Source organism: Netta rufina (assembly GCF_964035555.1).
Source record: "Netta rufina genome assembly, chromosome: 7".
Classification (NCBI taxonomy): Eukaryota; Metazoa; Chordata; class Aves; order Anseriformes; family Anatidae; genus Netta; species Netta rufina.
The window spans coordinates 32,356,603-32,373,424 of NC_140130.1; the positions used below are offsets into that span (position 1 = coordinate 32,356,603).

The 16,822-nt window shown below is 38.6% G+C and overlaps 1 protein-coding gene across 3 annotated transcripts in view; it reads left to right on the forward strand.

Annotated features, from left to right (window-relative positions):
• The first annotated feature begins 3,856 nt into the window (after positions 1-3,856).
• Positions 3,857-16,822, forward strand: part of WDR11 (WD repeat domain 11) — a 41,809-nt gene continuing 28,843 nt past the window's right edge. For all 3 annotated transcript variants that reach the window (XM_084289862.1, XM_084289863.1, XM_084289864.1), the window contains exons 1-7: positions 3,857-3,979; positions 4,977-5,088; positions 8,010-8,163; positions 11,794-11,967; positions 13,293-13,476; positions 15,529-15,694; positions 16,524-16,638. In XM_084289862.1, the coding sequence (XP_084145988.1) occupies positions 3,894-3,979; positions 4,977-5,088; positions 8,010-8,163; positions 11,794-11,967; positions 13,293-13,476; positions 15,529-15,694; positions 16,524-16,638 (991 nt within the window). In that variant the 5' untranslated portion in view covers positions 3,857-3,893. The remainder of the gene's footprint in view (positions 3,980-4,976; positions 5,089-8,009; positions 8,164-11,793; positions 11,968-13,292; positions 13,477-15,528; positions 15,695-16,523; positions 16,639-16,822) is intronic.

The following is a 16,822-nucleotide window of genomic DNA, read 5'->3' on the forward strand; positions in this document are numbered from 1 at the left end:
GGATTATTCCTGCAGTAATTACTATTACATAAAAGAGAAATCCAAAAGAGAGACTATGCATATATCTTTACCTTGATCCTGCTTTTTCTAGTTCAAATTCACAGCATGATTATTTAGAATCATGAGCCTAAAGCTATGTAAAACCATAGGTCTTGTTATTTATTTAATCTGAAGGGTGGTTTTTTTGTTGTTGTTTTTGTTTTTTTTTCTCTAATGGTTTTTATGATCACCCACTACTTCATTCTCCACACGTACTTCATGAGGACAACCAGAGCTGAAGCTGTCTGGAGCTGAAGTCTCTCTTACTGGGTATCGTATTTGTTGGTGAGTGGACCAACAGATGGACCCCAGGAATCACAAATAGTTTATCCAGTGCACAACTCTTCCTCCCCTCTGACATCTTATAATATTCTTATTCTTTTCAGCTCTTCCAATGACCCTCGCCATTGTTCACAAAGCTCTTCATCATCTTCTTTTTCTCTCTCTGATGAATCTTCAGTAAATACTCAGAAAGGAAACTGATGCTTCCTGATTTTCACCCTGCTTTTTGATGCTGAAAAACATTCCACTTTTAAGATTTTTAATTCTTTCACCTATAATTTTGTTGACACAAGACCAACTTCCTTCTTTGTGTCTCTCCTGGTATCTTCTCCTTACCTTCAACTGCATTAAAATGCATTTCTTTCAGAGTCAAGAAAATAAATAGAAAACTGTGAAGAAAAGCATCTGTTTCTGTTGTTCCAAAAACATGAGTAGCAGCAGGATGCCAAAGGATACAGAGTAAAACCACAGAATTGGGTAAAAAATAATTAGAATTAGTGAGGTTAACAGCTGCTAAGGATTCTGCAAAATGGATCTGTAGATCTTGGTGTCCTCAAATGGTGACAAAGAGAAAGGAACAAAGAAGTCCTCTATGTCTCTAGATGACAATGATTCATCATCTTTAAAGCTGAGAGAGACATTTGTGGATGAGAAGGTTCTGAGAAATAAGAAGTTCCAATAAAATTAACCTAAAACACGTAACGAGCAATGTACTAAGTTTCAAGAGCAGATTTCTCTAGAAAAACATTGGAAAAGGCATCAGCTGCAGGTTGTTTCTTGAGTTCTTGCTTGCACGCATTGAATTGTGACTAAAAGAGAGAGAGTAAAAAGGGGAACGGCGCTTGCAGTTTTTAATGTGGCATAGTGACAGTACAGCATTGCAAAGACCTGCAGCTGGCATCACAATCATGCCAACTTTGGCCATCTAGTGGCATCTTTTTCACAATGAAAAATAAATACACAATTACCAGCCATTTCTACTTTGAAGACATACACCCCTCCCACACCGCACAATGTATGTCAAGTACAATTCAAGAAACTTGCCTGGAGCTACTGGATTCTGACTGTCTTATTAATGCTGTGGGACAGAAAATGTTTGTTTTTTTCCAGTTCTTTAAGAACACATGGGAGCCAACCTCTTTCCCTTTCAACACAACTGAATAAAACAACATGAGCACATGGTGCCTTCTGACTGCTCCTGGGTTTTGGCAGGGATCGCCACATGCAACTTTAAAGAAAAGGCAAATATTGTTGTTCCAGTTTAACTGGGGAAAAAAAAAAAAAAAAAAAAAAAGGTATTATGCTGCTTTGCATCTTGATGCTTGCCAGAGCAAACTCGCAATGTTCCTGTTGTGGGATACATCAGCTTTGATGGCATTACCAAGTATATGTGACAACTGGAGCAGGCCCAGGCTGGAGTGTGGGCTGTGTTACAAAGGACGCAGCACCTCAAGGTGCAAACTGAATGCTTTACGTTGCTGCTGAAGCACAGAGCAGCAATGTTGTGTTTTTTGGTGGTGGTGGTGGTGGTTTTTTTTTGCAGCTGTGTTGTTGCTGTTGCCCTTCTCCATTTAAGAGGTGAGTTTAGAGCAGAGATGACTTCAGAAATTTGCTGGATCTGTTAAAAGGTTTTGCAGCATCCGTGCATCCAGTGAACCTACACAGAGGGGTTTCTTGGGGGACAGCTGGATACCTTTGAGGTGACAGCTGGCCCTCTGTGCTGAGGTGATTTCTGGTGTCCATCTGCACACAGGCAGCAGCCATGTCTTCTCCTGGAGCCCTTCAGCAAGGGCAGACCAAGGGCACCCTTTACAATGTTTAGTTAGATAGTAAGAAGTGGTTTTGTTTGTTTGTTTGTTTGTTTGTTTTTAATCCAGGAAGAGACAGTTAGAGACCTGCTCCTCCATGTCACAAGTCCATGGGACCAGATGAGTTCCACCCTAAGGTGCTGAGGGAGCTGGCGGAGGTGATTGCCAAGCTACTTTCCACCATCTATCAGTGTTCCTGGTTATCTGGAGAGGTCCCAGAGGATTGGAGACTTGCTGATGTGACTCCCATCTACAAGAAGGACCATAAGGAGGACCCAGGAAACTACAGGCTTGTTAGCGTGACCTCGGTTCCAGGGAAAGTTATGGAACAAATCATCTTGGGTGAGAGCACACGGCACCTGCATGGTATCCAGGGGTTCAGGCCCAGACAGCATGGGTTCACGAAAGGCAGGTTGTGCCTCATCTCCTCAACCTCATCTCCTTCTATGATCATGTGATCAGACCAGTAGATGAGGGAAATGCTGTTGACGTAGTCTACTTAGACTTCAGCAAAGCCTTTCACCCACCCACCCACACACCTCACTATGGTTGAAAAAGACCTTAAAAACATTCAAGATCATCTGGTCCAACCATCCCTATCACCAATGTCACCAAAAATCGATGCTCGGCTGAACATGAGCCGGCAGTGTGCCCAGGTGGTTAAGAAGGCCAATGCATCCTGGCCTGTATTAGAAATCGTGTAGCCAGGAGGACTAGGGAGGTGATCATCCCCCTGTACTCAGCTTTGGTGAAGCCACACCTTGAGCACTGTGTTCAGTTTTGGGCCCCTCGCTACAAGAAGGATATGGAGGTGCTCATAATTATGCTCATAATTATGAGGTGCTCATAACAATTGATCTCTCCGGTCAGGACCCAGAACTGCCAGTGCTGCAGCAGCGACAGGAGCAGGGTTCCCACACGCGCCCAGCCGTGCTCCTGCTCTATCTGCTCGATTTCACAGAATCACTGAATTTATAGGTTGGAAGAGACCTCAAGATCATCGAGTCCAACCTCTGACCTAACGCTAACAGTCCCCACTAAACCATATCCCTAAGCTCTACATCTAAACGTCTTTTTAAGACTTCTAGGGATGGTGACTCCACCACTTCCCTGGGCAGCCTGTTCCAATGTCTAAAATTTCCAGCAGCAGCTGCATCATGCGAGCCTGCAGCTCCTCTGCACGCTGCTGCATGTGCGCGGTTGTAGGCGCATCGAGTTCATCGCCAACTTTCGGTGGGCTCTGAATTAAGCCCAGGAAAGTCAACGCGAACAAGAGTTCCGAAACCATGGTCTGCAAGAGTTGAGAGAGAAGGGTGTCAGTGGGGCTGGGTGGGAGCTGGCTGGCAGCTGTGTTAGGTCAGAGGTTGGTCTCGATGATCTTGAGGTCTCTTCCAACCTAGAAATTCTGTGATTCTGAGTTTTAGAGAACGTCTTTGCCAGGCATTGGTATGACTGAAAGTTGGAGAGGCCGACCCTCATCCCCCAAGCACTGCTGAAGGCTCCCCCGGGAGGGCCTTTGCGGCTGGCTGTGAGGAACGAGGAAGATTTTACCCCGAGCAAAGTCTCCTGCTCGGGGCCAGGGACAGATTCGGGATTTCTGGTAAAGACCGAGAAGCGCTGGCCGCACACCGGCAGCCCCGGAACGGCCTTTCGGCAGCCGCAGGGTGGCGGCGGAGCCGGGCGGGACGGACCGGCGGCGGCTGCGGCGCTTCCTGCGAGCGGGGCCGGGCAGGGCCGCGGCGCTGTGGGGCTCCGCGGGTCGCCATGCAGCCCTTCACCGTCAACATCAAGCTGGCGGCGAGGACCCTGACGGGAGCCCTCAGCGCGCCCAACAGGGGCGCGGCGGACTGGTAGGGGGCGCCGGGACCCGGGGGGGAGGAGGGGGACGACGAGGGGTGGCTGCCAGGTGCCCTCCTTCTTCCACTCCGAATTGCTCGAGGAGGAGGTGTTGGTCTCTGGGTGTCGGGGAGAGAAATGCCACAGCCCCTGGAGGGAGGGTGGGTGTGTGCCAAGCCCTCCAGGCAATGCCCTTTTGTGGGTGGAGCTCTTGGTGCTGCAACAGCGCATGGGGAGCTGGTGGCTGCTGCTGTTTCTGGGGTGGTTTGGGGCTTGAGGTGCAAAGGCCATCCATGTCTTGGTGTTTGGATGCGTGGCTCGGAGCGAGAAGTTCGCCCAGCTGTGCTAGGAAGCAGTAACCCAGTGCTGCTGAATCCCGTGGGGACAGCTTCAAATGAATTGGCCTGAATCCAGTCATTTTGGAAAAGTGTGACCTGTGCGTTTGGCGGCTTGCAAAGCAGTGAACACTGAAGTTCTTGGAAGTTTTTAGAAACTTAATACCCTTTGACTGTTTTCGCTTGCTCACTGTTCTCACCATATCCATGCAATTATCGTCAGAGGCCACATTAATCCTTCCTCAAGTCAGACTGCATCAAAGACCTTTTAATGATTCCTGTAGTTCTTCACATGCTTCTTCCCCCCCATGCAATTATATAAAAGCAAATATGCTCCTTACATATAACATTCAGGAATGCTGTGCATATATTCCAGTATGATGTTTTAAATTTACAGAAGAGGATTTTTATAGATGGACACAAACTTGCTTCGTGGTTTCCATAGGGAATCATCAACACGCAGTTCAGCAGACAGTGCTGCAATCACATTTTATAATGCTGCTGAATTTTATGTTATTAAGTAGTTTTTAGTGTTTGATGTTCATGTCTGGAAGCATACATTCAACTTACCAAAAAAACACCAACCAACCAAACAAAACCTCCACCTCGCTCTTGATGTGAACAAACTGCTTTCTGTTGATTTTTGCTTGTTTGATGATGGTATGTGCTTTTCTAGGGGCTGGCAAGGTTTGATTGCGTATGGATGCCATTCCCTTGTGCTGGTAGTTGATGCCAATACTGCCCAGACTTTACAGGTTTTGGAAAGACACAAAGCAAATGTTGTCAAGGTGAGACATGTTTTAAGGTGCATTACGTGATTCTGCTGTGTATCTTATTTTTCTAAATGGTTTTCAATACTCATAATTACATTGCACTCAATTTTCATGTAAACTCTGTTTACATGAAACTCATATAAACTCTGTTATAAAGTACCCATATTTAACATGATCCCTCTTTTATGGTGAAATCAAACCACACATGCTAAAATTTGGGCTGAGGTCAATGTTATACTTTTAGATATATAAAAATATATTTGAATCTTAGGAAGGAGGGGTTATTTTTCCGTTATCACAAAGCAAAGTTGTGTAGTTAGCAACAATCACAGAACACACGGCATTCAGTAAATCAATACCTGCCATGCCTTCTGGCATGTGTTTTGGCAGGCATACCCTTAACTTTGTCTGTCTTCAGGCTAGCCTTTAAAATGAACAAGACATCAACTCCAATGTCTGTAATCATGTAAAACATATATATAAGTAAGTGGTATGGAGGCAGCAGCTATAATGATTATTATGTTTTAAAATCTGCACTTAGCTTAGATAACAAGTTGTAACGAAATACTTCTTGAGCCACTTAATGCTAGCATTTTCGCATACTTAGATGCATTCACTAGTTTTGAGCAGTAATGCTATTCCAATAGGAAACCAAGTGTTGAAGTCCAAATAGTTTCTGTATAATGTATAAGATAATTTTTCAAATTACTCTCTGGTGGTTTGTTAACAGAAATAGACTGTAAGGAAATGACTTCTTGTGAGGAGAAAGAATGGAGAACAATTCTGTTCCACTTTAAGAAGTAGGAATTATTGTGAGATCATAATTGTTGTAGATACCTTTCTGTACATTTCTGAAAAACTTTCTTTGAATCCTAACTGCCTCTATTTTTTTGTTGTTGTTGTTGTTATGAATTTATAAATGCTAAAAGCATGTATAGGCTGGAGGGGAAGTGTAAAAGATCTGCTGTGTCTGTTTGGCTGTTGAACTCTTGAACTCTTTCTAGTAGAGATTCATGCCAGCAAACATAGTCTACAGGGGATCTTCTCCACTGAAACCTGTGCTTGAGTTTTGAAAAATTTCAAAACATGCCGCTTTCTGTAACAAAAAGAAAGAAAGAAAGAAAAAAAAAAAAGGTTATGTCATTTTCTGCAGTTTGTTTGGCTAATGTTCTTTATAGACTTCCTGCCATTTGTGTGTTACAACTGTGTCTGGAATAGGTAATGGCTCTGCTGGAAAATGCTCCACGTTAGCCGTCATTATGGTAGTCCTGGCTTTTTGGGAGGCTGATAAATTTGTACGGAGTGGATTATACCTGACTGCTTTTGTACCTGTACAAAGAGTACTGGAAAGGGTGTTTTTACAAAAGAAAATGTAATTATATGAAGAATTGTTTGGTCTGTCACCAAAAAAAAAAAAAAAAAAGAGTACTGAAATCTACATTTATGTCTGTTTTGCTGAATTAGTAAACAGGGTTAATAAGGCTGTAAATTAGGTGAGATAATTTCTGAAAAAAAATAAAAATAAAAATTGCCTGTGGTCCCTGTTTCTGACCAATACTGCTACATTTGAAGTCAGGGTAGAGAGGCAAAATGATTTCTTTTAGCAGAGGAGCAGGTCATGTGTGGGGACTTTGTTGGAGCAGAGTGACTGCAATGCGAAAAGAGGGCTCGTGGTGCTAGAGAACAGTAGGAGCTCTGTTTAAGACTGCTGGTGTGAAGGCCTCCTTTTCATTGTTCATAACCTGGTGACAGATCTGCCCTTGGGAACTGATGTTTTCCAAAATTGACGCTTGCTTCAGAGAAACATATATTTAACCGAGGAAGAAAATAGCTGTGTAGATTTCAACAGCTGTGTAATTTTAATACTACATAGCTACATGCAGGCACCCTCAAGGATAATTTTATTTTGAGCAGCAGGGAAGCAGGAGTTACAAAACTGAAATCTGCAGGTAGAGGAGACTTTCCCAAGAATTATTCTGTTATTCCAGTAGAAACGTGCTTTGGGTTGTTAGCCGGAACTCTTTGAAGATTGCTTACTGTGCAGGTGTAAAGGTTGTTTAATTTATTCCGCCAAGCTTTTGGGATGCATACTGGTAAAACCTCTGACAGGGATAGCACAAAGGTGGCTACAGTGCCCTGAATGCAGTTATAAATCTAACTCATGTTGTAAAGTTAGTGGCACCTAATTATAATTGTATTTTTTTTTAAGTATCATGATTTCAATACCTGTGCAAAGAGTTGTGTTTGCCCTAACACTTTCTCTGTCAGGTACTTTGATGTTCCAGCTGTCTAGCTGCAACATCATTTCTGTAGTATATAAATTCTCATTACCTTAATATTAAGGTTTATTATTCTGTTAGTGTCTTCATTCTCCCTTAGGGGTAGAACTTGGCCTTTAAAGTGGGTAGCAAAACAATTCTGTATTGAATATGTAGGGAAGGAGCCAGTATTATCTATTACATTCTCTGGAGACTTGTAGATGGAATGTTTCAAATTTCAGGCTACATCATTTACATATGTATTGCCATCTTCTTGCAAGCCAGTGCAGTTGGCAATCCCAAACCAGAAAGTGGTGTATGAAAATCCGTTTTGGTGACATCCTGAATAGGGTAAAGAAGATAGCAGATGCAGTTTCTTCTAAATATTTGAGTAGACTTCTAATATTTGTAGTTCATATTTATGGATTGTTGTAGTTTATCTTCAGGAACAAGGAATACTGATTTATGTAAATTTGAAAATACCATCCATGCTGACATGCATCACAGTTGTAAGATATCTTAAATTCGCACGACTGATATATGTTTACACAGATGTTATTAACTGTTGTTACCCTCTTTTGATGAATTAATTATTTGTTTATCCATCTGAAAAATATTTTGTATGATCTTTGTTATATATGCTTCCGTCTCTTGACTACTTTTCATTTGTATCTTCAGGTTAAATGGGCTAAAGAAAATTACCATCACAATATTGGCTCTCCATATTCTTTACGTTTAGCTTCTGCTGATGCTACTGGAAAAATAATTGTATGGGATGTGGCAACAGGAACAGCGCGTTGTGAAATACAAGAACATGCAAAACCAATTCAAGGTAATGATAATGCACGATGTTTGAATGGAAGTTTCTTTACGGAGCATCATGTACAAGTCAATCACCAAGGGCTTGTAAACTGTGCTCAGTTCTGACGTAGAATTTTACAGTCAGTATTACAAGCCTGTATGTTCGTCTACTCACTTTTTTCATAAATGTAAAAATGTTTGTTCTTTGTAAATGTCTCCCAGAGAAATGCTGTGAGATTTAATCCATACAGCAACATTTTTTTAAGATCCGATGAAAACTGATGGTCTCTTTATTAGTATCATTGACTGGAGTAATAATGTTTATGTTGTCAAGTATATCTTCCTATTTTTGGGTTGCGGATGTAATGCAGCTTCCATTGTGGCTGAATATTAGTCCCATCTGTTGTGCTGTAGTATTTTGTTGTAAGTAAAAGTTACAATTGTGTAAATATACTTTGACAATTATGTTCATTACTACTGATTAAGTATATGAGCATGACAACATAAATCAGAAGGGTTTCTTTTTTGTGCATCTGTACAGTTTTCTGATTTGTAGGATCAGGGCAGCTTTTACATGCGCAGATAGCAGTTTTACAATATGAAAAGTAAAATGGAGAAAGAACAATATATTGTGCAAATTTTAGAGGAGATGACAGTTTTAAACAAGGTAGGTTTCACGCATAGTTCGAGTTAGTTGTATGAAGTTTTGACAGTGAGTATGACAGACTTGAACTAGGCTTCAGCTGCAGTCAAGTAGTCCCAGTAAATGGGAAGGATTAACGCAATTGAACAGTTGAGAGAGAGGAAATTTTGAGAGAGTATAAATAACCGTGTTTTGCGTTTGTTTGAGAAGACAGTTCAGTGGTGATACTTGCTGCTTTTGATTCTGTTCTGCGGATGGTAGCCCAGTGCTGATCGGAAAGTCTGAAAAATAGGCAGTAAATTCTGCCTGAACAAATCTGTGCAGCTGGATGTTTGAAGATTCTTCATCTTGTTTCCATGAAAAAAGATCATGATCTCATTCAGGGATTCTCAGTGTATTTGTGCCCAGGATGTACGTATTTTTTAAATGCATACATTTTACAAATCTCTACAGGACGTAAACAAAACAAATGAATCGAAACCAAAAAGAAACCAGAAGAAAAGGAGAAGGAACTATATATATATTTCATGGTGTAAGCTATAGAAGATCTATGCTTGCCTGTGCTACATGTAGAAATATCTAGAAGCCTGGTATTGAGATCGAGTCTTAGTTGGGCTGATGAAGGATAGAGAACGGAAAATGTAGACACTGGCCAGGTATAACACAATTAAGAAGATACGGAAAAGTAATTGTCTTTTTTTCTTGGTCTTTTGGTGTTTATTAGTAAGGTGCCATCCATCAGATGCTCCCTTTCATTAGTTAATGTCTTGCACTTCACCAGTGAAGAAGTTGAAGTAGTGGTTAAAACTCACAGCAGGGCATCCAAGTATCTAGGTTTAATTCCTGCTTGCATCACACATCCATTATCGTCTTTACTGCTGCTTTAATGAGTGCAGCTGTAGTTGAGGATAGTACTGTATTAAAACTGTTTGGTTCTAATTACTTGGGGTTGGCACTTTTCTGTGTACTGGAACCACTCATAGCAGAGCTGTCCAAGAGCTAGTTTGAGTTAGAAAGCCACACTGCTGTGGCTGGACCACTCTTGTTACCTGAGCCGCTGATGTGAGGGGACTGTTTCCAGCACCAGGTGAGCTCTTTGTTTAGCTGGAAGGGATAAGTCCATGAGTACAGCAGCATCTGTGCACTCTGCTGCATGTTCTAGATTTCCATTTATTGCCACTGCTGCCCACACTAGCAGTATATTTCCACGTTATTTCTGAAGTAAAATTTAGAACGCTTTGTTTCTAAAGAGACTACCACAATGAATTTCTATAAATAATTTATTCAAAAACTTGCGATGATGCTTGTGTCACACACGCGTTTTGTCTTGATTTCTACTACTGGAAAACCCACTTTGTTTGTTTTTTGTTATACTTCTGTTTCTGCGAAGCCCATGAGGGTACGTACAGTATTGCAGTGCCCTGTAAGTCCAGTAGTGAGACACTGTATGTTTATTCTTTCCACTGCAGTTTTTTTTTTTTCTGTTTATTTCTTCTTTTTTGTGTTATAACTTTCATTTTATTTATCCATGACACCAATTCACTGAATGTTTCATGTGGTTTTGACCATGCCATTTGAAGGTTTTTCTATACATGAAGGCTTTTCAATCTGCTATGCTATTGGGTAACAAATAAAGTCATATGCAGTGGAATTAAAATTCTGTTCTTTCATCAGTCCTTGGTTTAATTTAGCAATAGCTTTTAACAAAAACAGTTTCTTTTGCTTTCCATCTGCTTCTGAAGCCTCTGGCTATTTTTTTTTTACAGGCGTGTAGAAAATGTGCAAATAGCACCAAGGTGATCTTCTGGTGCTCTCTGTGTTATCTGCAGGAACGTGGCAGGATAACAGCTGGAGCTTCACTGTTTCAATAAAAAGAAAATCAGTGCTTCAGTGTAAGGCACTTGTCTTTATTTGATCCAGACTCTACATTCACCTGGGAAGCAGTTAACCATTTGTTTACTTGTAGTGTAACTACAGGTAACAGGTTCAGGACACAAATGATTTTATTTTTATTTTTTAATTTTCCTTCTGAGACCCATAGAGAAACACTTATCGACTCTCAAAAAAAAGGTGAATTGTTAAAACAGAAGAATGACTTAGGAAGGATTTTTTTTAATCTTAATCTTTTTTTAATCTTTTCTTTTTTTTTTTTGATCTTAATATGTATGGATATGCTGTAGAGACACCGTGACTTGTTGAGGCCGTGCTGTGGTAGGAGCTGGACTCGGGGGGACACTTCATTGCCTGTCTGGCCTGTGTAGCATGCATGTAGCTCCAACACAGTTCCTTTCAAGTAACAGAGGTAGCTCTGTGTTCTTGTTCACTTTTCATCTTATTCCAAGTTTGATTTCTTTTTTTTTTTTTTTTAGAGATTTATAAATTTACCAAAAATTAAGACTTGGGTATGGCCTTCATTTTAGTTTAATAGACAGTTAGAAAGCATAGGGTTTTATGCTGATTTAGCTTAAATGTTTAGATGATGCTGAGTTGTGATGATTGGCAACCATGCCTCTTCAAACTGACCCTAGTGTTTGAGGTTGTATTTCTATTTTTGATTGTGTATTAGAGTCATTTTACACCTGAACTCAAGGCTCTTGCTAAGAAGTATTTGAAGTGGAGAAAACATTCATTTCCAGGTCACATACTGAAACCACCCATCTGTTAAGTTGGGATGGTGTATGATTCTTTTCATTGTGACTGATGTGTTTCTGTGCAATACAGCACGTTTTTTTCAGGTAGGAATTTGCTGGCTGAAAACAACTGACAACCTTCAGATAGGTTGTGGGTGCTGTGCTTGTGTGTAGACATGTATAACCCAGTGCATTGCTGCTTGTTAAAAGTATAAATTGAGACCATAAAATGAATTTATTTTTTAGAATTGTGAAATAGAAGTACCTTGTTACTAACAAGTTGCTAATCATTTCTTTAAAGATGAAGTGTTACAGAAGAATGGTTTCAAAATAGAACTATTTGTGAAAATTTATTTCAATGTTAAATTTTTCTTCTTTCTTTTGACAGACATGCAGTGGTTGTGGAATCAAGATGCTTCTAGAGATTTACTGCTCGCAGTTCATCCACCTAACTATATTGTACTGTGGAATGCAGACACAGGCACCAAACTTTGGAAGAAAAGTTATGCAGAAAATATCCTGTCTTTTTCATTTGACCCCTTTGATCCATCACACCTAGCTTGTAAGTTTTTATGTACAAAATAGTAAGAAAGGACAGTTTTAGTTTACCATTGGTTAGTTGGAACTAGCAAAAAAACAAAAATTCTGTATGATAGTATCAAGAATCACAGATAGTTGTGTTGTAGAGGAGTTAAAGTTGGAGAGGAGCTATAATGGAAGGAAAAAAAGGCATGCTCGAAGAAATACAGCCAGGGAGTTTGCAGGTGTGATCTGAATATGTGTGACAAGGAGAAAACTTAGACTTAAATCTTAAACTAGAGGTTGTGACATTAAAGTAATCGATTAGTGAGATTTATGTTATTAATGCCAGGAAGAAATTTCAAAACAAAGACAGGAGTCTTCAGCCAGTATAGAATTTGTCTGAAAAATTATGTCATTGGGGTGGGGAGGGAAAAAGTGCCCATGAATAGAGAATACAACTTAAAGATCTGAAAATATATCTTTGTGACTTCATAAAGAAGATGGAAAACGTGGAGACAGGAGCTGGGAGAAGCTGGATACAGAGAACTATGTTAAGCTGACATAAAACGCTATAAAATAATTGGATGCTGAGAGTGAATCCAATGAGATGAGAATAGACCCAGATAAATGGCATCTTCAACAGAAAGGTTTTTGTTGAAGGAAGAATGTGACCATCGATTTCCGAAAATCCAAATGTTGAGGGGGGTGAGATGCACACATTCACATTTTAGCAGAAAGAAACTAAGATAAGTGTGTCATTGTTTTTTCACTTATCTTTATCACTCCTGATCTGCAGAAGACAAGTTGCAGTTTCCAGTCTTTGTAGGTTTTATTATTGTTATTATTTGCCATACCATTCAACCTAGACAGAGAGCTTTTCGGTATAAACATGTAGTAAAATCTTAGCTATATCTTTACAGCTCAGCTGAGTCTTTATGCTGCCACATAAATGATGTGCTAACAAATCTTTGAGCAATGCACTTCATGAGAACAGAAAGTGGTTATATAGCCAACATGGGCAACTCCACTATTTACATTATGAAGCTTCCTGAAAAATAGTTTATGACAGAATAACTATACTGAACAAATCTGAAGGGGCAACCCAGATGTTTCTACGGATAACCTCCCTTTTTTATTGTTAATATTTTTAATACAGATTTAATTTTGAAATAATTGTGCAGATTTTCGTTAATAGTAGTTGACCATCTTCTGCTCTTTCAGTAGAAGGTTCCTGTAAGATAGAATTTTTTGTCTTAATGTATTAATAATGCTATTATGATTTCTCCTCACCAAAATTTTGTTAAAATAAAACGCATCAACAAAATAGCAGATTTTATTTTGTAAAATTTGTTTTTCTTGGTACAGTGCTCACAAGTGAAGGAATAGTGTTCATCTCCGACTTCTCTCCTTCGAAAGCTCCTGCCAGCTCAGGGAAGAAGGTTTACATTTCTAGTCCCCATTCCAGTCCTTCTCACAAGTTGGCTGCTACTACAGGGGCCAAAAAAGCCCTTGATAAAGTGAAAATCTTAATCAGTAATGAAAAACCAAGGTAGGTTGCAAATATTTCTTCTGAGGTAATGTTTTTTTTATACCTATGTATTGTATAGATATTATTAGGTTATTATTATATTAAATATTGTAAGATAATAATATTTTTTTTTTAAAGAAAAAAGTTTATTTAAGGAGTAGACAGACAGAGAATAGTAATTTCTATTCTTTGTCTTCGAGGCTCTGAATTTAAGAACATTGTAAATTGTGAGGAAAGTCTGTTTGGCTTCTAGTAGTTGCATGCTTTAACCTTTGTTTCTTAGTTGATGCACCTTAGTTTGATTCAATGGATGTGCCCTTTCAAAAAACAGTTCCTCATTTTAGTTGCAGCTTGCTTTTTAAAACATAACTGTGCTCTGTGTGCCTATATTATATTTTCATGCAGGTGTTCAGAAACATCTTTCTTGGGGGAGGGATGGGTAAAAGATGAAAATAGGATAATGTAATTCATTTTAATTGTGGAATGAGAAAGGAGATATTAAAATATAATTTCTTCAAGTATTAATACCTGTGAGGAGCTGTTATCCCAAAGTAGTTTGTAATAGTGCCATAACAGGCATTTTTTAAGTTAAGTGTATAAATAAAATTTATGTGATTTATGACCTTTTAAAACCAAAGATGTTGCTTTTTAAGATTTATTTTTTAAGAACTTCTTGGCCTTTTTTTTTTTTTTTGTGGTGCAATTAGTTTTTCCTTTCGTTTTTACACTTCCCTTTCATTTTCACTTTTAAGTTTTGTAGTAGTAGTGACTAGAACCGACTAATTAGAGTATATTGTCAGTTAGCACTTGACACGAAACTTTAGTGCAGGTTTGAAATTTATATTCTATTTTAATAAGCTGTATTGCAAACTGAGGAGGAGACTTAAAGATATGTTATTTGGTAATCATTTAAGAAATTAAGATTTTTATATTAGCTTAAAGATCATGATCTTGTCACTTTGTGTTCTGTGATGCTCTATCTGATGTAGTACATCAGGCACCTGATTTTCAAATATTGGGACAGTACATATGCTGCTGCAACCTTTTGTATGCTCTGTGATAACAGCATATCACAAAGACACTGTTTTTTGTATTCATCCAATTGTATTTTAAGCTGTATATTAATATTGCCAAGGGTATGATAGTCATTTCTTTTATCTATTCCTTTCTCTCTAAAACACCACAAAATACTAGAACGGGAAAAAAAGGAAGAAAAATTGTAGCAGCAGTGATTTATCAGGTTTTATATTAATTTAGGGAAACTTTGAGGAAAGAGGCGCAGGAAATTGTCAGAAGAGTGATTACAAACAGAAGGTGATTCATAGTCCTAGGGAAAGGAATGAGAAGCAAGAACCATGTAAGAGGGATTTATTGTATGGCAGAATGAGATTAAAAACAGACAAACAAAACCCCTTGAAAGGGATGATACGTTAAATCAGTTAAGAGAGTTTCTGAACTGAACACAGTACAAGGATGATTTTCTTCAATGTGTTTTACATACAGTTCATTGCATTAGACGTACCTAATGAACGTAATGAACCTTTACGTTGCAGTCTATCACCTATTGATCAACAAAACAATGAACGTTCCTGTTCTCTGCTTTCTCTGAGTTTTAAAACTGGTGTTTTTGATAAGCTAGTTCAGTTCATTTCAAAATAAAGTAAAACACATAATACAAATTTGAAGGAAGCAGTATTGTTAAAGGTAACTGCCATGAATACCAGTAAATGTCATGGCAGCTAGCACGGTTCATAACTGAATTGCTTTCTCTTTGCGTTGTGCAAGAACTATACTTGTACAATTTGACTCACCCATTATTTTAAAAATTACTCTATAATCTTATTTGGACAAAAGGCAACAGTGTGTCTTTTGAAGGTTGGTGATGCTGTTCATAGCTGAACTAATTAAATAGAAATCTATAGTTTCCGAGTGATCAAAATGGGGAATGCTAGAAAGAAAAGCATTTGCACTGTTAATTTTATTTTGAACTTCAAATATTTGTTGATACTGAACTTAATTAAAGTTGTTCTCCTTTTCTGGACCACTTACAATTTATTTTTTGACATTTTGCAGTGCTGAATCTGTAACACTCAACGACTGCCTTCAGTTGTCATACTTGCCTTCCAAAAGAAACTACATGCTATTACTGTATCCCAGAGAAATTCTGATCCTTGACTTGGAAGTGAATCAGACAGTGGGTGTGATTGCCATTGAAAGAACGGGTGTGCCTTTCCTACAGGTAATGAAAATTTTATAGGTGTCTGTCATCGTAATGGTTTATTATGATCATTTACAAGTACATGACTCATGGGTAGTTGTATTGTGATGAATACTAGAAGATGCAAAGAAGTTAACAGGAGAAATGTCCTCTGAACCAAGCACTGTTTAATTTAGTTTTCTGAAGTCTGCTGCAAACCCACTTCATTTTGTGGTGTTACAGAAGTTACCAGTGTGGAAATAGTGCTGTGGAGAAAGGACATTTCATTTTCTTCTGGTTAAGCTGTTTAAGCTAGGGACTTTGTGAGCTGATTCACTAGTTTAATTTCAGTTACCTGATAATAAAGGTATTCTGGTTCGTTTAACAAAAAATAAAAAAAAGCTGTTTTGACAACCTCATTAAATTCTTTGGTTTCAATGCATGGTTGTGTCTCAGGTGGGATTTGAGTAGTATGGTTTCCAAGATTATTAAGAGCCATGCTGTTTTCCACAATAAGCTATAGTATATCTTTACACTTTGATTAAGATTTGCAAAGTAGTCCTTAATAATGAGTTAAAAATATAATAATTAATCATAAAAATAGATGATATGCAGCTCTTGCCTTTTCTTGTTTTTTTTTTGTTTTTTTTTTTTTTTTTTTAGTTGTTTTGTTGTTGTTGTTGTTTTGTCTTTCTTTTTCCTGTCACTGATTCTTGACTTTGCTTTAGTAGCTATAGAAATTCATTCAAATGTTGCCTTAATGGTAAATTTTTTGTGATTGTCTTGAATACATCATGAATATTATTAAATTACAAGCATATTTAGCAAAGAATAAAATATTGATAACATAATATGGTATCTGTTTGCCTAGGTAATTCCGTGTTTTCAGCGTGATGGGCTATTTTGCCTACATGAAAATGGTTGTATAACTTTAAGAGTTCGCAGACCTAACTGCAGTATAACTGGAACTCCTAATGAAGAGCCAGGTAAGTTTTGTGCCATTAATGGCCAGACATTAACTTTGAGGCATTTTAGTCAATACTTCAGCACCGGTGTCAACCATCATGCCTTGTACAGAATGGTTAATTGCAAACTTTCCAATGTTCTTTCTCTTAAGTAAATACATTAAATTTATACTGTGTTCTACCAAAAATTGTTTTTGATTCCCCT